This window comes from Pongo abelii, chromosome 16, assembly GCF_028885655.2.
Source record: "Pongo abelii isolate AG06213 chromosome 16, NHGRI_mPonAbe1-v2.0_pri, whole genome shotgun sequence".
Taxonomy (NCBI): Eukaryota; Metazoa; Chordata; class Mammalia; order Primates; family Hominidae; genus Pongo; species Pongo abelii.
Genome location: NC_072001.2, coordinates 89,733,066 through 89,760,746, shown reverse-complemented (window position 1 = coordinate 89,760,746; position 27,681 = coordinate 89,733,066). Strand labels below are relative to the sequence as shown.

The 27,681-nt window shown below is 38.2% G+C and overlaps 1 protein-coding gene and 1 long non-coding RNA gene across 2 annotated transcripts in view; both read right to left on the bottom strand.

Annotated features, from left to right (window-relative positions):
• Nucleotides 1–936: 936 nt before the first annotated feature.
• The window catches only part of AGBL1 (AGBL carboxypeptidase 1), a 534,408-nt gene continuing 507,663 nt past the window's right edge, over nt 937–27,681 (bottom strand). The window contains 1 exon segment of the mRNA XM_009250131.3: nt 937–1,228. Within this exon segment, the coding sequence (XP_009248406.3) occupies nt 1,061–1,228 (168 nt within the window). The 3' untranslated portion in view covers nt 937–1,060.
• On the bottom strand, nt 4,205–12,312 carry LOC129050188 (uncharacterized). Its single transcript, XR_008513742.1, has 4 exons — nt 12,189–12,312; nt 5,432–5,556; nt 4,387–4,436; nt 4,205–4,292 (listed from the first exon to the last, which is right to left on the bottom strand). It is a non-coding gene; the product is annotated as an uncharacterized LOC129050188 (long non-coding RNA).

Here is a 27,681-nt window from a genome sequence, read left to right as displayed (position 1 = left end):
TATGATCTATAGCCCAGTGTGGTGAGCAAGTTTATTACTGTATTTAGGTAATCAAGTCTCAGAAAAACCACGGCCTTCCAAAGCAGTGTTAAGGCATACTACTAGATCTTTCTAGGCTTCACGGGCCATTCAGTACGTCACACTGCCACAGCCACCTAACAGGAACAGGAGGAAAATTCAAGAAAATGAGCTACAAATAAGATGGCCCCAGGATGAATGGCTTTCTCTCTGCCTTTGGACGTGAAGCGCACGACCAGATGCCTCCTCATTTACCTCACTTCCCCAGCAACTCAATTTCTCCATCCATTCTGACACTCAAAGTATGGGCAATGACTTAGCTGCTTTTGGCTTCTTGGACTCCCCTCCATCCACTCTCCTCTCATATGCCCATTATTTCTTCCCCTCTTGCCCACTGAATTTGTTTTGGTCAAGTCTAAAATATTTCTCAACAGGAAGAAACATCAAAAGGGCTCATTTGGATAACGGTTCTCCCTCACTTGGCTCATTAATAATCCCCACAATTCTCAGAAATCCAGCCTTTCCCTGCTATGGCTGGGAGTCCGGTTCTCTGAGCCAATGTGTTAATCATCTTCAGGTGGTTCCCTTCATCTTCCAAGAAGGAACAATGGTGTTTGAGAATGGGAAGAGTAAAACATTTCTTGTCTCCAGGTGCCTAGATATTGTCAATGAGATTGCCATTGTTTTTTGCTGAGTAATGGCTCAAAAATGTTATCTATATACATATAAACACAACTGGCAAATATAAGTGTATGTAGATATCGCGTGTGTGTGTCACCAAGCCACATCTTCTTCATCATAAGTAAAATGTGTTACCTAGAAATATGTATAAATACACATAGTTTTATATTTGCATATATGTGTACGAACAGGCAGCATCCTCTTTGTCATCAGTAGGAAACGAGATACTGTACCTACCTTTACTTGGCAGTTCTTCCATATTTTCTCTGTGTAAAGACCCCTAGGTCCGCTCGACTTTCATTACTGAGATATTCAGCAATGGAACCACCAAGGTCCAAATTTCTGAGCCCTTGGGTGCATCTTACCATTGGAGGTGCTGGTCCAGATTCTCCTCCTCAGCACTCAGCAGAGTTGCAGCTCGAGCCAGGAGCTGATGGCTGCAGCTGGCAGATTTGAGCTCCAGGATGAGGAGGCCCAAGCAGAACATGGCTCCCATCTCCTCCAGTTCTCTGGTACCAAACTGTAGACCCTGCCAGTTAAACAAAGCATTAACTGTGGCAACGTATAATGGGAGCTAAGTGGTGACACTTTGAGATTAGAAAGAAGGACTCCTACACACGGGTCTTTTTCAGACAGTGAGAATTAACTGTATTTGTCAGTCACTGTCCATCGCATTCTGTTGTGTGCATTGTGGAGTGGTGGTTCTCAGTCTGTGTGATGTCGACATCCAGGGCTCCCCAGAAGTACCCCTATGACCATAATGAGCTGGTAGGGGTTATAAAGGGAAAGGGGGTATATGGAGATCTAGGAGTCTGTACACTTCCCACACCATGGTCAAAGCAGCAATGCTTTTATCTGTATTTTTAAAAAGGGTTTTTTTTTCACTTCTGAAGCAAAAGTTCGTAAAGAATCTTATACTAAGAGATACCTTTTCCTTCTTCTGAATTTATCAGCCAATGGAGAAAAGTAGGGGAAATATTTCATATATAAATACTGAATGCTGAAACTTTAAAAAAAAACCAGCATTCATTTAGAACCCCCTATTCAGCTGTACTCATATATGCATGAAAGCAAAATCATGACATGTACTCTATAGTATAATTCATGAAGAAACAGATAATAATAACAATTGACAAAACTTAATTGATCACTTACTGCATGCCAGATACCCTTCTGAGCCCTTTGATTTGCATAACTCAGTGGATCCTTACCAAAGCCCTGTGAGGTGGAGATTGTTCTTTTCTCCATTCCACAGATAAGGAGATGCAGACTTATGAATACAAGTAACTTATCCAAGGCCTAGCATCTAGTAAGTACCAGAGGCTAATAAGTAAATTCAGACTTGACTACTCAACATAAAAAGCTGTATAGCGACTAGAAGAGACTCCACTGTGGTGAGCTAGAAAGTGCGTGGTTTTTGAAGTTAGATCAGAATTAAGTGTGAATCTGGTTTTGCTAGTTTCTAACTGTGTGGTCTTGGGCTCAGTGAACTCTTTTTGCCTTGATTTTCTCATCTGTAAAATGGAATCATAATTCTCCCCTTCATACCTAAGCATCTGGTGATAAGTAATATTTCACAGTCATAATATTGATCCAAATTAGCTCAATTTATCTTTCTCTCTTCCTATAAAGATATTTAATACGACAGAATTCAGTGTGGTCCTGAGGCCTTCCTGTTTATAAAGTACATTTGACCTAAATAAAAAATAATAATGAATCATTTTTTACAAATAGATTTTCACATCCAAATAATAATGATTTATTATGGAGGATAGGAATGGGACTATAAGAATGCAGAAGGATAGCTCATAAGCACCTCAAGGAGAAACAAAATTCCAAATTGGGAAATCGTAAGCCTCACAAAAGAATTCCTGGCTAAAAGCATTAGAAAGGTAGAAAATCCTCAAGTTCATTTCAGCTGTTTGAAAATTTGATTTGCTGTATGTTTTGACACCTGTTTTCCTAAAGAAAGGAGACATTACTTCAGAGTTAAGGGAAGTCAGTTCCTCCTTAAGCAACAGCAGTCAGAAGGGAAAGACAGATGTTGAACAAGTTGTTTTTTTCTTAAGTCAATAGAAAAGATCACTTTCTAAAGAAAGAGAAATCTCAGAGTCTCTTTTCTAAAGCTCCAAGGACGGATTCTTTCTCCATCCCCTTTTCCAGGTTACTTTTATAAAATTCTAGAATGGCTGGCTTGGTTGGAAGAAAGTAAAGGTCACACCCTCCTGCTCAGCCACCTCACAGGTGGCAAAGGGGAGGCGAGAAGGGGAATGAGAGTAAGACTCTGGCCCTCGGGGGCAGGAGCACTTGCATACACATTGCAACCCCAGCCTCCAGCAGACACATAACAGGTGCTCTGTAGAGGTTAAAAGGAGGAGTCCTTCAGGAAAATAAACCTCATAGTATATGCCATACTGGTAGGTTAGGAAGAGTTCCTTCATACCAGTCAACTCCTATACAATAACAGCTAAAATGATAGTATTTTACAATGTAAAAGATTTTGATGCCCCAGATGTTGGCCCACATATTTCAGGTCATAGTTGTCATTGTAACAAGTAGTCCAGAAGACCTTGATTAAAGGAACTTGTACCACTTTATTGGCTGTGGAGACAGGCAAGGCCCTTATATTCCATTTTGCCCTTCAATATTAATCTCTCTTTACTACTCTGTTTTTTCTTTTTACTCTCACACAGTATAAAACATATTTGAGTGTTGTTTTTGTTTTTGATTTGTTTTGTTTTCGAGAAAGGGTCTTGCTCTGTCACCCAAGCTGGAGTGCAGTGGCGCTATCACAGGTCACTGCAGCCTTGAACTCCTGGGCTAAATATATTTGTTTATGTAGATGACCTCCTCTCACACCCCATCACTGGTGTGGAAGAGAACTTTTCAAAGCCAAAGACTGAGGAATATGTTTCTTGCTTTACATCTCTGGCATGGAGCACATACCTGTCAAATGTCATATCCTCAGAATGTGATAAATGGATAAATAGCGACTCTAAATGAGTGGACGTGGAGAGGTATGGATGGATTTTTATCTCTCAGATGTATATTTTAACTGTCAAGTAGAACTTGACTTCTCTGGGTTTGGGTATCTGAGTGCCTTTAAATCTTGTTCTCCCATTGTTAAATGTTCTGAGCATTAAAAATAAAATTGATTTTATTTTGGCTCTAGGAGACTTATTCATATCTCTAGATATAAACTGGGAAACAGGTAAATAAAATTTGAAATTTTGACCTGCACTTTGGTCAGTTATCATGGGTTCACAGTAGAAAGTTTATGAATAAAACTGGCTCTGGATTTGTTTAAAAGTGAGTATAAATAAAATGAAGATCCAATTCCCTTCTCACCCAGCTCAGATGTCTTAATTAGAAAGTTTTTCCACAGACAGTAACACAAAGTCTGACTATAGTGACTTAAACAGGTTTTATTTTGCACAAAAATAAATTTGAGGGAAAGGTAGAAGGTTCATGGCATTATTTCAGCAATGTAATAAAATAAAGGCCACACTATCTGCCATTCTCCTGTTTGTTTGTTTGTTTGTTTAAATCTGATTGCAAGGTGCTTGCTATGGCTCCAGCAAGCACATCATCATCTGAGGAAAAAGGAAAAGAAAGAGAAAATGTGGGAAAAAGGCACCAGCACTCTCTTGCTTATATTTTATTGGTCAGGCTTTATAATAAAATCACCTCCAGCTTCACTATGCACTGGTCACTGAATGTTTCAGCCTGTTCACCGTCTTTAAAAGAGACAGATAAAAGAGAAGAGGGTTAGAAATGAGGGTCAGGCAAGCCAACAGTGTCTATCACACTAGTATTCTGATGCCAATGCTGCTAGAAAATATAGGTCCCTATCTATGCACAGTACTAGTAAGCAAAGCTAACCAGTACAACCCTCTCTGTGTTTTTTAACAACTTTTCTTGATAACTCACCACAAAAGAAGAATATCTATGTTAGATATCTGTAAGACAAACATCAGGTCCAAAAAAGATGTTTAAATAGCTTAAGTACTGATAATTGGTGAGCAAAACAGAAAAAAATAAGGAAATGTGTGAAAATGTTCTATTTCATTATTTAAATAAAAATGCCTTCTACACTCTGCAAATTGATAGACTATTACATATATATAATATATATGTACTATTCTTACTATATAAGTTTGCTTTATATATATATAAATATATATATATACACATATCTGTATAAATATATATACACATATATCTGTATAAATATATATACACATATATCTGTATATATATACACATATATCTGTATAAATATATATACACATATATCTGTATATATATATACACATATATGTATAAATATATATATACACACATATCTGTATACACACACACATATATGTGTATATATATATATATATACACACACACAGTGTGTTTGTGTGTGTGTGTGTCAGAGTTTCCCTCTTGTCACCCAGGCTGGAGTGCAGTGGCACGATCTTGGCTCACTGCAACCTCTGCCTCCTGGGTTCAAGCAATGCTCCTGCCTCAGCCTCCCGAGTAGCTGTGATTACAGATACCTGCCACCACACCCAGTTAATTTTTGTATTTTGAATAGAGACAGCATTTCACCATGTTGGCCAGGCTGGTCTCGAACTCCTGACCTCAGGTGATCCGCCCACCTCAGCCTCCCAAAGTGCAGGGATTACAGGCATGAGCCACCACACCCGGCCTATATTTTAAACTTATAATACTTAGTGCTTACCCTCATGCTGAAACTGTCACATATCAGAATACCCGGTGGAAGTGTAAATTAATTGAGACCTTCAGGGCAGTGGCTGCATAACATTTGACATGGTAATGTCACTTCAGGGAACCCTTCCTAATAAACTGAACCAAAATAAAAGGGAAGCTATAGGCATAAAAGTGTATATTATGACAGTATTATATATAATAATCCAAATTTGAGGGAAATAAAACTGTAAGTGTCTAATAGGGGAGGAATGACTAAGGAAATTGTAATGGAATAAATTTGATGGACTATAAGGAAGTTATTAAAATGACAATTATAACAACCATTTAGAATATGAAAAATGCTCATGATTTAAATAAAGTTGAATAAAGTCAAGGTAAAAGCAGGCAGTCATACAATTTATGCCAAAGGTTTGGCAATGAAAGCAGAGGTGATGATCCCCAGACCCCACTCCCCTCCATACACACTTTCAGACTTTATTGCTATAGTTTGCCAGGAAAATGTAAACATTTCCAGGAGACAGGGCTCTATAATCTCATCAAGGAAATATCCACATATTTCAGAAATTTTAAAGAATACTTTAAGAAATTATTGCTACTTGGAAAAAATGTTTTAAAAGTTATATATGCCTACAAATGAATGGTAGAAATCAGGTTAGCAGTTTGTAAGATCTTCTCTTTATCTTGGATTTTCTGAAGTAGATTTAAATTTATTTTCATTTCTTTTATTTAGAATTTATTGACAGGATAATTAGTATGTTTCAATAATTCTAGAAAAATGTCATCCATGATCTTTTTGAATATTGCCTCTCCCTTATCTCTGTCAAGGAAATCAAAGATAAGTTAATATTCAACATATGTATGTTTTCTATTTTCCCTTTGTCCTCCACATCTCTTAACATTACTTATTTTCTATTTCTTTGTTTCACTATAGTAAATTCTGATTTTTTCATATTTTTGTTCCATATTAATAATTCTTTCTTCAACTAGATTGAATCTACTTGTAAACTCATTCATCTCAAAACTATTTCTGAAAAACATATAACCATGGTTATTTTATATTATCATACATGATTATTCCTGCATATGCAGTGTTTCTGGGCATCATTCATTAGTTTGATTTTTCTGTTGAGTGTCAATAGTGTAGGCCTGTTTGCTCAATTATTTTATAATTTTTAAAATTATAAACTTTTTTTTAACATTAAAGTCTGCTTTTGTAGATTGGTGTTAGTGCTCTTTTCTTCAGTTGGAACTTTTGTTTTTCTCCCCTAAGTGCTTGAGGACACTACCAATCAGGAACCACTATAGAGAGCATTTTTGGCTTGAGGCCTTTTGGGCTACAGGTACATTTGAATTGTGATTCCAAAACTGCTTGAAAGAGGGCCGTGTTTAGAAATTATGAATGAAGACTTTGCCCATTTTTACTGCTCTACCCAAAGACAGGGCCAAGAAAGTCAAATACGCCCACATTGTCCCTTTGCAGATTGCGGTCTTACTAATTCATTGACCACAGTTGTCATCTCTGGAGGTCCTGGCTTTGTGTGATGGTCCCAAATCAATCCTCAAACCTTGCATGGGCCTCTGTCTTTGTTACAAAACCAAGTTATAAGTGAATAGGGCTTAGTATCTGCCCCAAAGTCTTACAACAACCTCTGGCAATCACTTTTTATAAAACAGAGCATCACTGAACATCCTCTGTAAACATGCACAGAGGAAAAATGTTAAATCTATGAAGACATATTGCAGATAAAAGGGGGCCACTCTGAAGATACCAAACAAACGTCTTTTTATGAAATAGATTTACTGCCGGAAATAGGAAAAATCTGGGAAATTTCTTGTTTATATTTTCTGAAAGAAATGAGTATATTGCACTGGTGAAAGTACATTAAAAGGCACAAAAAGGAAATAATAAGAAATTAGAAGTGACAGCACTGTTGAGATGAAAATTCAATTTCCAAATTAAAGGCCAAAATCGTGAGTTAGACTGTTCAACGTAGAAAATAAAATCTATTACAGAGAAGACAACTTCAAGAAGTTTTCCAATATCTCAAAGGTGGATGATATGAATTGGATATTCATCCCCTCCAAATCTCATGTTGAAATGTGATCCCCAATGTTGGAGGTGGGGCCGGGTGGGAGGTGTCTGGGTCATGGAGGTGAATCCCTCATGGATGGCTTGGTGCCCTCCCCATGGGAACAAGTGAACTGTTAGTTCAGGCAAGAGCTGGTTGTTTAAAATGTCTGGCACCTGCTCCTCTCTCTCTTGCTCCTGTTCTCACCATGTGACATGCCTGCTCCCCCTTCACCTCTGCCATGAGGAAAAGCTCCCTGAGGCCTCACCAGAAGCCAAGCAGATGCTGTGGCCATGCTTGTACAGCCTGCAGAACTGTAAGCCAAATAAACCCCTTTTCTTTATAAATTACCCACTCTCAGGTATTCCTTTATAGCAATGCAAAACTAACACAACAGATTAGATTAAAATGATGAGCTAAACATACAAATACGAATTTTAGAAGAGATTAGGGAAAAGTGATATGCTCCCATTTGGAATTTCAAACTCAGATAGTATGGTAGTCATAGCAGAAGCCAAGAAGGAGGAAAAGGAAGGAAAGGAGGATGAGGAGAAGGAAGAGAGTACTCACCTATGGTCCAAAAAATATCTGAGTTTACATATCAAACAGGATCTCCAAGTATTTGAAATATAATTAAAGAAAATAAAAAAGGATCAAGATCCCTATAAATAACTAAAATTAAACAGTCTAATATTTATTCATACTACTAATACCTAAGACAGTGGAGCAAGATATATATAATTTTGAAGAGGAAATATTGTACCTCAAAATGTTATGGGTAGGAGCCTCAGGAAGACAAACCAAGAGAAGGGGAAACATTGAATGCAAACCATATCATAAACAAGAAAAAGTTTCATAATTTCTTTTATAATATTAACATAATCCTAATACCAAAAACTGATTATTGTATTACTAATATATAAACAGGGCAGCAAGCCAACCGCATAGATAGATAGATAGATACATACATACATACATACATAATTATCTCAATTTTAAAAAAATTTATGTTCAGAAATATAAATATATGAAAATATAAATGATTTAGAGAGTATTTTTCTAAGAATGGCATGATGATGGTATCATTAGGAAATCTGCTAGTATAGATGTTAACATACCTAACATATCAAGATAAAGGGCAGAGAACAGAAGAAAATAGCAGGAACTTCTAGATGGACGCATCTATGTCTGATACAAGTCATCTCATATGAGCCCACCAGTATTCTCTGAGAAGATAGCCTGGCATGGTGGGTGTAAACACAGGCCCCAAGACCCACATTGCTGGGGTTACAGTCCTAGTGCTTCCACTTCTAACTGCAGGGTCCTGGGGAAGCCCTTTGACTTTTTAGTGCCTCAGTTTTCTCATCTATGTAATGGAAATAATAATTATAATAAGCATAATAATATCTAATTCATGGAGTTGCTGAGATAATTCAGTGAATTAATATATAAATTGAGATCAGTAGTTGGTCTATTGCATATTATATAAGTACTTATTATTATCAATAACAGCAGCAAATTTTCATGTAAAACCAATTGTCAAAATCGTACTTAACACTAACACAGTCCCTGTCAAAACTATCACCAAAACTGTGGCCTGCTTTCACCACTGTTATTTCCTATTATTTGGCAAGACCCAGACAATTCAATCAGATAAGAAAAAAATCAGTCATACATATTAGAAAGGAAGAATCACATTATCTTCATTTAAAGACTGATTATATCCTAAAACAAACCAAAGAAATCAACTGAAAGACAAAATTTATTAGAGATAAGGCAACAATTGAGTAAATAGGTTACAAATTAAATATACAAAAATCAATTTTCTTTGTTTAAACCAGCAAAATAAATTATTAAGTATAATAAAAATTCCATTCACAATAGCAACAGAACTATAAAATATCTGAGAATGAAATTAATAATAAATATCCCAAGGGTTATGTGATAAATCCTAGGACCAAGAGACAGCAAAGAACATCTAAATAAATTCTGGGAAAGCAAGGCCCAGGACCATGCAATATCGATTCTCCTCCTATTAGTCTATCAAAGCATAGGAAATCAGAACGCCAGTGGGGATCTTCAGACTTGGAAAACAAATTCCCCTCTGGAAGGATACATGGCAAGAATATCCCAGAATAAAAAGTAAAAACTATTAACAAGGGTTTTCCCTTACAGATAAGAAAAAGCTCTTGTACGCGATGATGATGAAATGTTTCAGTATTGATATAAAACATGACAGGCAGATCAAAGGAAGAATACAGAAAGCACAAAAATCTTGGGATAAATAAAAGTTTGTAGTTGACAAAGGAGCCCTTCAGGCACCAGGAAAAGGACTACAATAAAGATAAAAACTCAAAAGCAGTTGGTTAATATTTAAGAGAAAAATCTTACCCCAAATATAAAAAAAAAAATTTTTGATTAAAGAGTTAAATGATCAAAGAATTTAATGATAAAAAGGAATAGAATATATTAATGTTTTATCATCTTCAAACCAGGAGAAGGTTTTTCAATGTATATTTTCAAAGGAAGAAATCATAAAGGAAAATATTAATGATTAGATACATAAAATTTGAATATATCTAAATAACCTGAAATACCACAAACTAAACTAAAATGGAAACAACAAAATAAACATAATTCCAATAGAGAAGAAAATGTTAATTTGCTTTGATATAAAATGCAAATTAATGTAACAATAAAATACTATGATTCTCTTCTCATCTTAGGCTTACCCTCAGCCCCAAATCATAATCATCTCCTGGAAATGGACTGGAAACAGTCACTGTTACATTCTGTCACTGGCAAAAGTACATACCACTGCAGTCTTTCCAAGGAAAATTTGGGAGTGTATTTCAAAAGCCTTAATAGTGTTTAATTAAACTCTTGGAGCTAACAATACAAATTTCAGAAATTAATATTAAGGAAATAATCGTAAAATGAGCAACAGAGACAATCCAAAATGTGCACCAGTCTATTACTAGTCAAATAAACTCGAGTGAATTCAAACCGTGGAAATATTGACATCATGTGTTTCAAATTGGCAACGTCATAGGGATATAATCATAATGTAAAGTACAATTGACTATAGTATGCTATATTCTTTATGATCCCAATTTTACTTTAAATTTTTGTAATGCTATATGGGCACAAAAATGTTAACTGGTTAGAAATGCGTGATGAGATTGCATGATTTAAATATTTTCTTTGTGCGTTTTCCTTATTTTTTTAAAATCCGCAAATTACGTAATTGCTTTTGCCACTCATTCTTTCCTTTGGCAATGCATGTAAGCCTGAAAAAAGTATATCTGAATTAAGATGTTATTTTATGTAATATGTGATTTTAAATCTACCAGTAAAATTAAATTTAAAATTAACTTTTATAAATCATTAAATTTAAATTTAATATTTTAATTTAAATATTCGGTAATAAAAGGCAAAGGAATGAGCTGGTTAGGCCTAACTAGTTTCTTAGGTTCCTACTTTTTCCTTCCCATGAACTACCTGGTATCACCTAGATTTCCCTTAACTTTTTTAGGGTCACTAGGCTTGTGTCTACTTGGCAGGGGAGGTAAACACCCAGCGAAAAGGTTTAGTGAAGAAATAGCAACGAGACATCAATTTCCTTAGTATTGTCCCTCCAAACATTCTCAGAACCTTTACAAAGAGCCAGCATGAGTTGAAAGACAGTGACTTTTGGAGTTTTAAACAGGTTTGGAGAGGCTCTGAACTTGAATTAAGTGTGTATATTCCCTGCCTTGACATGCACCCAACAGAGAAGTTAAAACTGAGTCAATCGGGCCATGCAGATCTGTGAACTCTAATAGGTAGCAGAGAAGAAAGCATGAGGGCTGGTGGATGGGCTCTGTGGCTTCTCCACTTATCGACCCCAACAAATGGACTCTAATGCTTTCATGCTGAGGACTGGATCAATCACTAAGCATGTTGGTGTCTCTGCCAGCTTTCATCTGATGGGCTCCTCCATACAAAGCCCCCTCTGTGTGTGTCCTTTCAGCCCAGGTTTCCTAATCCATTACTGACAATTGTTTCCTTAGTAACTGCAAAAAAGGCCATATATTCACTGGCACAGCAGGGCTGAAGGTGTGGGCTAGACTTCAAACGTGTCCTTCATTTCTATGCTGGACCTTCCTTTGGGTCTTTTATTGGTCAAATTGTCCCTACACCATGAATGACCACAGCAGACAGCTAGACCCTCTGTGATTACATTTCCATGTTTTTCTAGAGGATGCATATAGAGGGTAAATGTGAATCAGAGACTACATAATTAGATAGCCTAGAGTCTGATCAAGCCAAACTCTGTTTTTTAGATGCATAAACTGCATTTAAAAAGTTATGTAATTAAGTAGCAGTAGAGCCAGAGTGACAGAAATAGTCCCCTGACTCTATTAAACTGTCCATTTCCACAGAGGCTTTACACTTCATGGATTTGTTTACCAAGAGCTTTTGCAGATCTGCAGGTCAGTCTTTCTTATAAATTATGTTCTACCTTTCCAGATTCCCCCTCTCTTTTCTCATGCCTCCACCAAAAAACTCAACATGGCACCAGAGACATGCACAAGCCCAGTATTGTGCAATGACAGTCTGCCTCCCTCCCCTTCGCTGTTGTGACCAGTGTCCCCTGCACTCATCTTCTCTGGCCCTTTGCTCCCTAAGCTCCACACCCTGGCTTCTGAAGCCTACCTGCAGCTACCTTGTGTGCTGACTAGCAGGAGTAATCTCTCTAAACCTGGATCTCTATGGTTTCTCTCAGACCTAATTTTGAACTTTCCTTCTAAGACCACAGAGTGAGGGAAGAAGGAGAAAGGTACTGCTGTCCCTATGGTTACATACGTCATTTTGAGAAACTCAAACGAAAAGGACAACGACCAATCAGAACAGAAGCTGGCCACAGCAATGGAGCTGAGTTCCGTTTTGTTTGGCTTTAACCCTTTAGTTTCTGAATCTCAATAAGGTCCTGGTGGATCATGTAAGAAGTGCGGGGAAGAATAGGATAGGGAAGTAGTGGGTAGGGGATTCACTTGGTGGGTATGAGCAGGGGCCATTAACCCACAGATGTGGAAGTCTTGTAATGCACTAGCAATTGGTATAGTCACACCAGTGAAAAACCGTGGAATATCAATCCTAACCTTTACTTAGACCTCCAAGCCCCACAGCGGCTCATTCAAGTCCATCCAGTGTTCTTGGAAGATGATGGGGATAAGATACAAATCAAAACTAGTTTCAAAAATGTGAAATAATATTAATATGAAGCTGTAGCTCCCTAATCTTCCATATGGTGCCTGCCAGGAGAGTGGTCCACTAGGCATATCTTCACTGGTCATGCTGAATGGCTAGTAGTTTTTGTTGGGTAAAAAGACCATAATAGTCAAGTCCAGGGCTATACAAAGTGTGGCCTGCAGATTAGCATTTGCCTGTGAAATAGTTATGAACTTTTATTTGTGATAAAATAAGAAGCCTAAGCCAGAACGTAAATCAATCATGTAACTAAGCATCTATTTTCAGTTCAGCTGATTTTGTCAATGAAGGTGGCATTGGGATCGTGAGTACAAGCTCCCTGTATCATTGCAGCAGCCAATGAATCAACAGCTCATAGACCAGATACTTTGAGTAGCACTGCTCCAAAATACACTCCCTAGCAAGCTCTCTCTACTTTAAGTAGCATAAAGGGAGTATTTTGGTAGTCAGCTCTCTGGGATCTAAATCCCAACTTTCTGTCCAAATGACCACTTTTGAGTTACATAAGCTCTTCAAGCTCAATGTCCTCTTCTTAAAAATGGGAAAATATTATCTACTGCTTAAGTGCTTCTATAAAGATTAAATGAGATATAAAGTGCACATGCCTTGCATGGAGGCACAGAGTAAATGCCCCATAAAAAAGTGAATTTTTCCAGACACTTTTTCTCTATGCAGTATGTAATATTACACAGGCATAGCAGAATATGCACAGATCACAAATGTGTGTGTGTGTGCACATTTATATGGATATATAAATGCCACTCATCTTTGCTTAGTTTTGCTTCTCTTTTTTCCAGCTGAAATCTTTATTTTTCTCCAATTTTACCTGGTCATTTGATATGGATAAAACACAGAAAGGCCAAGTATTCAGAAGTGACATTCAAGGGAAGCCAGAGCTTTTATTCCTCTACATAATTGAAGTTGTTGAATGAGGTAAGATAAAAGATTAGTATTCCCATTATACATAATTTATGTGGAAAGTGGAAGTTGAATTGAAGAAAGAAACTTTAGAGCTTAGAGCAGAGAATAGAGAAATTGTCCACAAAATGATTCATTTGACTAGTCAGATAAACTGCACAGAACATGAGATGAAGTAATGTGACATTCTCAGAGCGATGAGAGTGACTTGGTATGGAGCCCTGTACTTGGATGAGACCTTAGCATGGTCACCATGCTTAGCACCGTCTCCCAGCTCCCTACCTCCAGTTTATCTGGGGACTGTTTGCTTGCTCTAGCAAAAAGGCTTTTAACTGGGTTTCACTGACCAATGAGGGTCCATGGCAATTGGTAATTCTCATTTTATTGCATGTAAATTTGTGCGTGGGTGTCTTTTTAAGAGGCATCCTTGGCTTCATGAAGAATTACAGGGTTCTCATAATTATTTGCTGGAGATAATGATGTTAACCCAGTCTAGTTCTGCTAACTGGACTGGGTTAGCATCATTATCTCCAGCAAATAATCACGAAAGCCCATTGTTCATTCATTCATTTAATGGCCACTGAATTCGCTTTTACTATGTACATGACTCTGTTTTAGGAGTTGCGAGAAAAAGCATGGTTTGAATTCTTGAGGGTGACTCATGTGCCTGCCTCCAGTCTAAAAATTGCCTTTATTTCTACATCTCTAGCACAGTGTTTGGTACAGGGTGTCATTTTAGAGTCCAGGTGGACATTTAAAGGATCATTGAAGGGAATAAGAAACGTCAATCCCCAATGATCTTATGCCTAATAAGGAAGGTAAAACATACACTAAAATAGGATTTGCCTTGAATGTCTGAAGAATAGCTTCTCTGCATCAGGACTTTGGGACGTGTATACTTACAGACATCTTTTGGTTGCTTGTCCCTGCACAGTGTTTTAAAGGTGAAAGAGCTAAGCAGGTGTAGCAACACAAGCAGTTCAGTCCATACTGTTTTACACTTTCTCAGTCCCCGAATTTACATTACCTGCTTGGCTCCTGTAGGCATTCAAGTTCTGAGCATTTTTAGTCGCTAAAACTCTCCTTCATTAATACTATTATTATTTTCCTTCAAGTTTTGCTTGACTGAATACTTTGGAGAAGGAGAGACTTAGAACAAACAAATATAAACAGGAAGAGAAGCTAATATACATTAGAGTCTGCAGATTTATGCATGGCTAGAATTTGCTGTTATGATCTAAAAGATAATGTCTGACCAAAAGCCATATAACAATTTTATATTCAGTTCAGTAAATGAGGCCTGACTAAATGCAGAGAAAATCATAATTCAGGTCTTAAAAGCAATGAGATTGCTGTATAAAACTCATACTGAGTCTATAAGTAAATTTAAAAATAATGGTTAATTTTCAAATCTTTGAACTTAAAAAATCATTAAAAAAATGTGTTGACTATATTGGATTAGTAATACAATTAACTTTAAGGGAAAAAAGATTGTTTCTAAAACTTTGCTCTGTTTTTGAGCAAACATCACCTACCAAAGTGTAAGTAGATTCGAAGAGAGGATGATACGCGTATATGTTACCTTTTGAAACATGCACACAATAAGAATGCAAAGCATTCTGATTGCTCTAAAGGGTAAATTTATATATTTGTATGTTTGTTTATAGATGTATTTATGAATAGCTGTAGCAATAATGGAAGTCTAAGACCTGAGCAGTTTGACAATGAATATGTCTCTCTGCCCAGTGTCAGGCAGGAAGCCCCGGTCAATTGGCCCCTGTAGATCTTTTCAGATGAAAATGAAGATACTGCAGTCCCTCCTTTCTGCTCCTTGCCTGGAGTGGAAAACTGACATTTTCTGCAGGAAACAGTCTTTCTTGTGGGAGTAAGTCTAAACATCTATGGTTCTGCTTACTAGATAAAGGGAATATGCTAAATTCATATCAATCCAAGAATTGCCAAGCCGTGGCTACAAATGTGCCTGCGGCTTTGTGATTCCCCAGGGTGTGCATCTGGGTAGAGAGGCCCCCAAAGTCCATCAGCAGGGAAGTAATAACAATAGTAATAAATACAGGAACAGACCTGAGCACTGTCAGACTGTAATTGCCCTGGCAACAGAGCAAACAGTCCTACCATGGGCCCATATAACTTTGATGCCCAAGTGCTCAGGAGGAAACAGCTGGAAACCCCAGCAGGCAGAACACTTGTTAGCAGACTTTGTTCAGTTCAAATGAGGAGAAATGTTTTATGTTTTTAATGAAACCTTTTCCAATTAGTCCTGTCTTCTTCCTGCCTGCCTCCAACCTTGTTTAGCTGTCCCATTCTTACTTACATAAGAAAGATTAGGTTATGATCAGGTTCATAACCTGATCAGGTTAGATGCTGTGGTTGGCAAAAGAACTGGGATGTATTGTCAATGAAAGAGACTTGGAAATTCAAGATGCCATGGCAGGTAGCAGAAGATAGGAGCATACTGCTGAAATTCTGCAAAGGGGAAACAGTTGCTACAGACAGAAGAGAAAACCCCAATATTGGGCACATAGATGAGGTTGTATTAGATCTACCTGCAGGTCTAGATTGTATCACCTTTACCTTCAAAGTCCTCACCTTTGGCAGAGTCTTAGCTTATGGAAGCCAAAAGTCTCCCTGCTTCAAATCATCTCATCCATCAATCTGACAATTACTGATATTCTTTTCATTAATGGCTCTTTAAATAGTGTCCACTAATAAGCAAAGTAACACCAATTCTTGCACTGTTTATTAGTGCATAACTGCTACATAGCCATTCAGTGGAGATTCAAGGCCAGATGGAGTGAAACATGGAACAGGTAGGTAAATTCTGGAAAAAAGATCAAGAATCTAGAAATCTTCAGGCCCTCTATGACCCTTTTTAGGAAAGGGATGTAGAGGGGGGACAAATAGGAAATAAATGAGACAGGAACTTTTCTTAATTAAAAGATCATGACTTACTTCTGTCTTTGTGAATATTTGCCTTTGCTCTCTGTGTAGTACAGCCAGCCAACACACGTTCTGTATAAACGAAGGGAATGTTAGTATAACCTCCACTGAATCTGCATGATGCTTGGTGGTGCATCCCAAACAGCTTCCCTCCAGAATGTTCTAATATTCTATGATTTATCTCTACCTACAAACATGGAGGATTGCTCTCCTTAGTGTTTCTGTGACCACGTTTTTTCCCTAAATCAAACCCCAAACACATAGCCTAACAAGTGCTAAATTATTAATGGGGTGATGGGCCAAATATCAGAAACACCCACCAGCCTAGGAACTCTGGCTATGGCTTTCTGTATCCACATGCCCATATAAGATTTGCAATCCTGAGTATTGCTGATACCTATGCGTCAAAGTAAGAGTCAGTCTACAAATGAGAAACACTGGCCAAAACCAAGGTCCAGGAGGCTGTAAGAGTCACAGCTGTGAAATGGGGTTCATATTTTCATTTTGCTAGATAGTTAAAAATTAAATGGGCACCTAGGATATTATTGACTCTCACTTAAACCAGAATCAAAATAAAGCAGACCAGTAGAGGTGTCAGTGTCCATTAGTCACAGAAAATCCCTAATAGAGTTCATTTCTATTCAGACATAAGAAACATTAACATTTACTATTCATTCATTTTTGCAAAAATATATAGTAAGTTCTTTCCAAGTGTCAGACATTGTTACATTGTTCTCAGGCTAAAGACAAAATCCCTATACACTCATAGAACTTAATCCAGAGGAGTCATTTTAATAATTGTCTTAGTCTAGAGGCATTACATTATGAATTGCTTCATTATAGTTTTGAAAGTGCTGTGACCAAAAACTACAGGATGCTATGAGAATACATTAAGGGAATGCAGCCCAACCTGGATTTTTATGCTGATCATGTTCTTTCACTATACATATATAAATACATGAATACATACACACATACATACATATATATGCATATACAATATAGTATATATGCATATAAATTATATATACTTATGTATGTGTATGTATATATTTTAACTCTTACAACAGTCCTAATGATGAGTTTGAGAGAAGTTGAGCATCTTATCTCTGTACTCTCAATAAGCAGGAGACTTGCAGCCCTAACTTAGCTCCCCTAAACCTAAATCCAGGGTGCTTCCCACCAAGACACCATGGCTGCTGGCCCATCAGAAGCCCTTGCTCCCTATTCCCTGTTCTGGTCTACCCCAGGCCAGTAACCCACTTTGTCAATCTCAGAAGTAGGAGACTTACGAGAGATGTGTCCTTCCTTATGATGTGAGATTAGGCCACCACCTTAAGTTTGGACCAAGCAAGTCCACACATAAATGATACTGTGATTATCCATAGAGGACACAGCATTTCTAGGGAAAACCATTAACTAGGGGTTTGAAAATGTGACCTCCATTAGCAATAACACCAAATCTTTCTCTGGCATTTTTATATCCCACTGTGAGTCACTTTCCAACCCATGGGGCAATGGATTTCCACTCTAAACGTCACCTCCAGTCAATATGTGTACATACAAACACACACAGAGTATTTTCTGCATCTAATAGCTTTACCCACACACAGTGGTTCTGCCCTGAGGCTGGGTATAAATAAATTGACAGTCTGATTTCCCACTAATGCCATCAGAGAAAACTCTTTCTGAATACTAATCAGAAACTCTCATGAAGTGAGGAAAGCTTGTGTCAAGGAGCAGGAGGAAACGAGCTCTTACAGGGGCCAGAAAACTGATTGGCCAGGAGGCACACGGTCAGCCCGCGGCACTTGTACAGTTGGCATTGTCCCAGGTCAGCTCCCGTTTCATGAAATATTTCTGGAAGACCAGAGCAAAGGCTGCTGAAGGCTTAGTGGAAGGGGCATGGTAGACAGTGAGCATATTAGCAAAAGAAATCACACTGAGAAACGAGGAAGGTAAGAGTCTTGGAAGCAGCAACGGTTAACATGAAAGAAACCTAATGATCTTAAAAAGAAATAAGGGCCAGAGAACCAACATGGCTGAGGCAAGATGGAGGGCTGGGGAGCAGGTAAAAGCCAGGGCAAAGAAAAATACAATTTCCTAAGGGAAGGGAGCTGAGAAACCAAATCTGTGACATGAAAACTACTCTCAGTTTATTTGCATTTCAAACCTCCAGTGGAGATGTGGAATTCCTTTTGGTAGAGTTCAGGTAAAAGAACAGACCCTTCTCATGTTAGCTAAGGAGGCAAAAGAGCCACTGAGTACATTTAACCCTCTTCCATGGAAGGTAAACAATGGTAGATAAGGGAGCTCAGGGGGTGGTGAAGGAAGAAGTTCACAAGGGTTCTGGCCAGGAAAAGGGAGAGATCTTCAATAAATAAGGGAAAAAGAAGGGAGAGAAGCCAGATTATTAACATCAGTGGTCAAATTAGACTATGTCATATTTTAAGAGATACTTCATTACTTTTTGATGCATAAAGTACTTAGGAGTGCACTACCAAAGTCTGGCTACACAAAGGCCTGCTAGAGATTCCCTTCAATGAATAAACAAGAGTGATGTGTAATTGGAACCTCAACAAGCAGCGAGTTATTTCCTTTAGAACTCTACAACATTGGGTTAGTAGTGAAGCTGTTTTCCTACATAATGCAGGCAACCCCCCTAAAGCCCCAGGGTGATATCCAAGCACTTTTTAAGCATCACTAATTTTGTCAGCATGCTGTTTCTTTCTACTAAGGCTAGTTCTGCTCAAATTAAGAGAAATTTCAAATAATCCAAGTGAAATTTAATATTGTACATAGTTTCTCACCCTCTGCCACTTGTAAGATGGGTGAAAGTAGTTTATGTGTATTTAATATAGAATAAAGACTTCCTATAAATCACAACTTTCATCAACAAAGGCCAGTAGAAATATGTCCGAATTTATCACACAAAGACCTCCATGATTTTATCTATTACACTGCAGGTGCAGAAAAGGGCCTGGCAGCATGCTTCATGCTCTGTACATTATTTCATTACTTATTTCACTTAATTGATAGCATCTCAATGGAGGTAAGCATTACTACTCCCATTTTACACATGAGGAGATTGATGCTCAGGGAGGCAAACTAATTGGTCCAATATTTAAATTATCTGCCAGTCTTTCTGCTAACTCACACTAACCATCTATAGTAACGTGGTGTAGCAGCAAAACTACTACGAAGCCCATAGCTAGACTTTCCTTATAATGTTTATCCCTACTCCACCTCTCCCAGGTATTTCTCCTCCTAATGTATCCAAATTGTACACTTTCTTGAAGTGTTTTCTGACCACTACAAGTTAGCAATGACTTCCCTTCTCCCAACAAATGACAACAGCAACATTTATCGGACATCTAATAACACACCAGGACAATTTCTAGTTTTTTGAATTGCGTATATTCTTTTTGCCAAAACATATGAATTTGATGGTGAGGAAGTCCTTTCCTAGAGGTATGATGTACCCAGAATTATGCATAATATAAGATGCTTTACAAATATTTGGGGGAAGAAGAAGAGAGAAAAGACAAGAGAAAAGAAAGTAATGGGAAATTATTGATTACCTACTTCCAAAAATTAGTTGGGAGATACTCAGTGTTATTTATATGTTTATATATTTTCCACCAAATACTTACTAGTGAGGACATCATTGCATGTATTGGTAGTTAAATAGAAGCCGGAGTCAATTGGCTAGTCCAGTTTCTATTTTCCTATTGTTATTCAGCTGCGCTTCAATTGTTGGGGAACAATGGGAAGGCGAGTTGTTAATAGATATTCACAATTCAAACAGAAATAAAAGGAAGGTCTGTTTAAATGCCCTGCACACCTGTCCCTCCTTGCTAATAATTTTCCCAGGGAAGAATGCATTTCCGGAGATTGGAATCAGCCCCAGAATTGTCCCACCAGATGCATCTGGAATGATTGTGCCAATGGATAGAGTAAGCTCTTCCCTTACCTCCCTTATAAACAGATGCATCACCTTTTCTGGCAAGCTGTGAGTGTGAGTTCTTGGCTAACAGAAACAGACCTCCAACTGCTTTTCTGCAAGGCTGCTCTGAAAAGTAGGAGCCGTTGAGACGATGTTACATTATAAAAGAGTATAACCCTACTGAGTGAGATTCCAGAGTGGCAATCTCTCGGTGCCTGGGGCTATGTGAAGCTCCCATTTGATTTTGATGCTCACTGGCATCTTTAGTCAGGGAAGGCTGTATGTAATCTTTGTTTCTCCATGGCTGGCTGACTAGGCAGGGCCCATCATCAGAAAAGGCTTACCATGAAGGGGACTGGGAGGTCAATGACCACAGCCCTCTCCAAGGAGAGCATCGGTGACACCTATAGGGGAAGGTTTGATACAAAAGGGGATGCCAACACATTACCTGGACACCTGCCATCCACCTCTTTCCATGAATGTATGTGGATTCTAAACATGAAACTTAAAAAATACAACAATGTACTCTGTAAAGCCTTGATTAGGGTCCTGGTACTAATGGACACTAACTATTAACTTCCTTTTCAGGGACGAGACATTGCATACAAGGCCATGGGTAAAGAGTGGTGCCAGCCTGGTAGCTCACAGTTATTAATAGATCCAGCCCACAGACATATTTTAATTTGTTTGTTTTGGCCCATGCATTTTTTGTCTAAATGCAATTACTTACCCATATGTAAAAATTGGAAGCTCCTACACTCAAAATAAGTCTTTATTATATAGCTTTGAAAAAAATGGGAAGAACTGAAAAAAAATATTCCTGCTTGCTAACAACTTGGCAGAGCTCTAGGGGAGGAGTGGAGATTATAAACAAGGAATATGTATCCAGGTGACCAAAGACTCCTCCTCTTGCTTTTCCCTTTATCTCCCCCTTTTCACTCAGGTACATGATCTGCTTGGCCCGTAGAGACATCTGAGTTTGTGGCTCAGAATAAAATCTTGGCATTTTGATTATCAGTGAAACTCTGCAGTCATTCTACCAAAGACAGAGTTTTTCCTGTGAAGAAAGAACATTCTAACTGTGGTTTCCTCTTACCTCTGCTTTGGGGCAAGCTTTTTATCAAACGACTCACATTCTTCTGCTCTAATCTGCTTTCATTTATTGCATAGACTAATTGCAGCTCCTTCACAAAGTTGAGAGTTGGAAAACACAGTTTAAAAAAAATGAGCTCCAGGATTGAGTGTTGTGCTGTATTTGGTCTCTGGGAGTACGAGACATTGGCTAGTTCCAGCCCAAGGTGATGGTGTTTATTTCTCTGCAGCTATTGAGCACCAAGTGGAAAGCCATCATGATGAAAGGCATATTTGAAATGAGCTCCTTCCTTCCTCATACTCGATATGCTGGCTTGTATGTCTTCCATCTGGGAGTGGAGACAGCCTGTGGTCACTAGGGGGATGGCATAGGTAGGGTGAATCAACCCATTAGGAACAATAAGGGGAAGGCCTTGGTGCTTTTATTAGCTTTGATTTGTGTTGCCTTCAGGGCTCAAGTGCAGGGTTTATAAAAAAGAACCAAGCAGTTATTGATTGTGCACTGCTCATCACTGTGGTTTATATCCGATGTCTGTGAAGGTTTTATTGGATTATTGGTGGTGTGTTTATTTGCCTGAGCGCAAAAAGTCCTGCTAGGCCTTGAGAATAATACAAAGAGCAGGGGCTTTGTGGTATTATAGGATTTAGGGAAAAGTCTTCATCCTGTACTCCGGGTGGCAGGGAGAAGGGAAAGGAGCAGGCACTGAAGGACGCAGTGTATGGACTATAATTTAAGATGATACTATTGACTAGGTGTGGAGGGAGCTTGGCAAGCCAGGGCTAACTATTTCTTATTTGTGTATCAGGATCCCCTGGGATATTTGTGTTGACATAACTCATTTTGGTTTGCAACTGAGGAGGTTATGGAAGGACGGTGCAAGAAGGCTACTCGGCAATATCCCAACTGGTTGATGGGTGAACTAGTCTTTCGTGAAAATAAAATGAATATACATTGTCATGGATAAAATTCATTTGTTAGGGTCTATAACAAGGATTCTCTACATCAGCACTATTGACATGTGGGTCATAAAATTATTTGTTATGGGGACTGTTCTGTGCATTGCAAGAAATTGTGCAACATCCCTGACCTCTCCTCATTTGATGTCCATTGAATCCATACCTAGTTAGGACAACCCAAAATGTCTCTAGATACTGTCAAATGTCTCTGGCAGGGGAAGGGAAAAGGGGGCAAAATTGCTCCCTGCTTAAAACCACTGCTTTACACACACTGAAGTGTGTGTATACATACATTTTTGGGAGATTTAATGTAGTTATTCATGAAATTTCAAAGAGAAAACTTCAAACACAATACTTTTCATTAACTTAATACCCTTGAAATGAGTCTCAGAATAGGGTTCCAGAAACAACCATTGGAAGATTTTTAAAGAAGGAGAATAAATGGATAGTACACTAGTTTTAGGCAGGTCTTACCCAAACAAATGTTTAAATCTACAACCTGAGGTAGGAATCTACATAACTATGAAATATAAAGCAGCTAAACCACATCTTGGTGTGTTAATATTGATCCTTTGACAACATCTTTCTCGAATGGATAAATCAGGAAGTATAAAAACCTCCGGTAGCCAGTTTTTCTATTCTGGCCTCGAACATTAAAGCCTAGCTCTTATCTTTGGATCTTCAACAATAACAACATTAGTAGGCTGAGATCCCTGTGCCTCTGTGGAAGAACCACAGAAATGGAAATTGATTTTATCCCCTTTGTCACTAAGTGGAAGTCATGTCACAGCTGCGAAGCTCCCTATGATGCTTGAGTTGAAAGAGAACATGAGGAGAACTGGTGTACCTCCATATATTGTCTGCCAATCTTTTGACCATAAAATGACATTTAAATTGAGAGTGCACTGGGAGTAGAAGCACAGGTGTCAGAGTTACTCTTTTGACAGAGGTTTCCTTTTTATTGTATTGGGGAAAGAATAGATGAAGATAGTGAAGATCACCCATTTGTTAAACAATCTTATACAATGGAAGGCTTATGAGCATCCAGTAGAGTCCAGCTGGACTGTAGAAAAGCAAACAAAAACTCCCCAGACTTTTGAAGTATCCCCATCTCAATGACGCTTTATGCTGGTGGAAGTCGGGCAACCACATGTGGGACCACAGCTCAAGAGACAGTGTCTCAGATGGGGCAACCAGGACTGACACCAAGCAGTGGACCAAGGAAGACAATACTTTGTTAGACATTCAGGAAGTCAACTGAACTCAGTGTTAAGAGTTAACGTACTCAGTGGCAGGTTTCGTAAGATATCAACACTCAGAGAGATCAGTAGTTGGAACTTATTAGCAATCTATGGGGTGGTCAAGAAGTTTCATGTAACTAAGAAAATGAGAAGAAAGAGGAGTGGGAAAACAGGAACACCGTCATTTACTGACGAACGTCAATGCTCCAGGAGCCAGGCTAGGCATTCCAATCCTGACAACAGCATTGTGGATGAGGATTGTATATGCCAAATAACTCATCTAAATCACTTAGCCAATAAGTAGCAGTGCTGGAATTATAATAAGATCTATACAATTCCAAATTCACACAGCAAGGGAAGCCATACCATTTCTTGTGTGTTTCTACAGTAAGAGAAGTTTTAACCAGAATCTAATCCTCTTTGAATTATCTGTTTGATAGAGAAGTGTTCTTTCCTTTCAGCATGAGCCTTAGAAGTACTAGAAAGTTATAACTAGTTAGATTGTCTGAGTCAAGACCCTTGGAGGCCTCTATGCAATTTCTCAAAACGTGACCCCTGCAGGGCCCACATCAGAGTCATGGAATAACACTGGTTAAAAATGAATAATCCTGGGCCTCACCATGATAGCTACCAAATTAAGAACTCTGAGGCTGTGGTCAGATGAGATGCATTTTTATCAAGATTTTATGCTGATTAAAACTTGAGAACTACTTAATTAAGTTGTATGTTGGGGGAATATAGGAAACATAGGAAAGGGTGTCTTAAAGACACTTCAGTAAGTAATATCAGAATTTCCTTCTCAGATGAAAGCCAATTTGAGGATTTGAACCAAGAAGTGCTAAGGGATTTACTAACTACAGAATTTTCAAGAATCACTGCTCTGCCAATGAACTGTGAAGTCAATGAAATCCCCAAATCAAACCTACTTGGAATTTGTCCTTGGCAGAGAGTAGCGTGGGTAAGACTAGCTGCAGGCTACAAAAAAGTTACACCTATATTCAGAATCCATAGGTCTGGGAGATGAGGGAGCTTGGGAAAGAAGCCTCTAGACAGTGTGCTGATACTGTATGCCTGCCAGTCTGTGATTCAAGGACAGTTGCTGGAAGATCACAAACATGTACTTTACAGACATCTTGCCCTATAGTTTTTAAATTCAGGGTTTTTTTTTCTTTGTCCTTTTTAAAGTAATGCCTTTTTATTTTGCTCTTATTTTCAGAGAGTCTCATGTGGACTGAAGAAAAACAAGCAACAGAATGCTTGGCTTAGGAAAAAACAGGTATGTTGGACTTCCGTGTTATCAGATGGCTGAAATTCATCTGTGAGGCCCAGAAAAAACCACAATAACACTAGCTTATAAAAGAAGTTATTTTTCTTTCATAGTAATTTTGACCAGAAGTATATCCCCCATAGTGTCAGAGACATAGACTCCTTATACCTTATAAATTTATATAGCTTCCATTGTCAAGGTTATGGTCCCAGATGACTGATGACTGATGGCTGAAACACCACTTTCACTTTCATCTGATTGGCCAAAGATGGTCACATGGCCATACTTAGTAATAAGGGAGCTGGCAAACTTAGTCCTCATTTCAGGTGGCCGTGTACCAAGCTAAAAACAGGGGAAGGGATTCTATTACTAATAAAGAATGGGAGAAGAGAGTATTTTAGAAAAACTGCTGGTCTCTTTCACAAAACTAAACACCCCCTGCACCACCAAAAGAACTAGATATATATGCTGTAGCTTATTAAGAAACTAGACTATTTTTAGATGTCCATAAAAGAATGTTGAATGATACTTTTAAAGCTTATCCCAGTTTTTTTTGGTCCTATGACTTAATGCTTGTCAGACATATGGCATGGGCCATTTTCATGGTTAAATTGATTGGTGAGTGAGTTATTGATAAGAACGGGTGTTATAACCATGAACTGACATGTAGTTTTAAAGGACAATACAATTAGGTAGCTTTACAATAGTAAAAAAAAAATTAATGCAATCATTAATTGTATATACAATCATTAATTGTATATAACACCACACACAGGCATTATATTGTAAGCCAAAAAAATCCTTTTCTTAAAAAAAAAAAAAAGAATGTTGAATAAAAGGGCATACTTCAGAATAATTGTTTTATGTAAAAAAAAAAAAAAAACCCAAATTAATCCTGTGCATTAAAAAGAAGGAAATGAAACAAGGTATCAATTATGAAAGTAACCATTTTTTCTTACACAGAATTTGGACTGATATGATCAGCCAATCTAATCACATATTTGCATAGATTCTCAGCTTCTGTTGTCCTACCACCTACATTCTTCCAAGTAACTGAACATAGGTAGGGAAAAACACATCACTCTGCTGATTGGGCTCACTTCAAATTCATGACTGAAAATTTCCAGTGGACTCAGTGCTACCAAGTCATCACAGTATGTTTCTTTTGCCCATTCATTCTCCTAGTTTCTTGTTGAACAATTACTTACCTCTTTCTTCCCCCTAAAACCTCCAACAATTCTTCCCCATCTTCATTCTCAATGATCTTACTTCCAATTTCACTGGCAAAATTGAAGCCATCAAAGGAGATCTTCCAAAGACTCCCACAACCTCTTCTACCCCTTCCAGAATCTATTTCCATATACTCTGCCTTTCTCCTGTTACTGTAAGTAAACTACCCATGACACTCTTTAAGGTCAATTCTTTCAGGTATGCATCAGATCCTATTTCCTCATCCTCACTGATGGACAGCCATCCAGCAATTCTTGACTCTTTTCCACACCATAAGCTTTGCCTCTCTGCTAGATCATTCCCATCAGCATTCAAACACGGTATCATTTCTCCATCTCTTAAAAAGGGTCTCTTCGTATCACTCTTCCTTCCAACATTGGCCCCATTTCTCCATTCCCCTTTGCATTAAACTTCAAATTCTTCTTTTATTATCTCACACCCATCACTCTACTGAAACTTCTCATGCCAAAGTCATCAATGGCCTTCATTTCATTAAATCCGATAGCCAGTTCTTACTCCTCATCTACTTCATTTTAATTGATACAGAGAATCACTTATTCTTCATTACAATATTCTCTTCACTGGGCTTCTAGGACACTATACTACCAGTTCATCTCCTGGTTTTCCTTCTACCTCGTTTCTTATTGTCTTCTGTTAGTCTGTCCACTTCAATTCTTAGTAACAAAGGTCCCAGGAATAAGTCAAATTTATTTCTACAGCCCAGACCTTTCGGGTGAACTCTTGGCTCATTATCTAAGGACTTGACATTACTACTTGGCTATCTAACAGAAATCTTAAACAAAACATTTGCAGAACCAATTGTTTATATTGTCCCCCACCTGCTCCAAACCTATTAAACTCACAGTTTTCCCCATCTCTGTTGATGGGGAACTCCATTCTTCCAATGGCTCAGGCCAAAAACCTGGGAGCACTCCATGATTCTTGATTTTTCTCTCACCCACCACCTCCAATCCATCATAAAGTCCTATTGGTTCTGCCTTCAACATATATTCAGAATCTGATCCTCACCACTCTCAAGTCTAACACCCCACATAAGAAGTCATCACTAGCCCTCACTGAGAACTGCAACAGCCTCCTACCTCATCTTTCTCTTTCCACTCTTGCCCTACCCTTCCTATCCTCCCCCACGACATCCCAAACAGTTTTCGCAAAGTGTAAGAGTGAGACCTTCAAAATGTAAGTCAGATTATGCCACTAACTTCTCATTTCTCTCAGAGAAAATTCCAAACCCCTTATCATGACCTAAAAGGCTACAGGTTCTGGTCCTTGAGCAAGTCTCTGACTATTTATTTCCTAACACTCTACTAA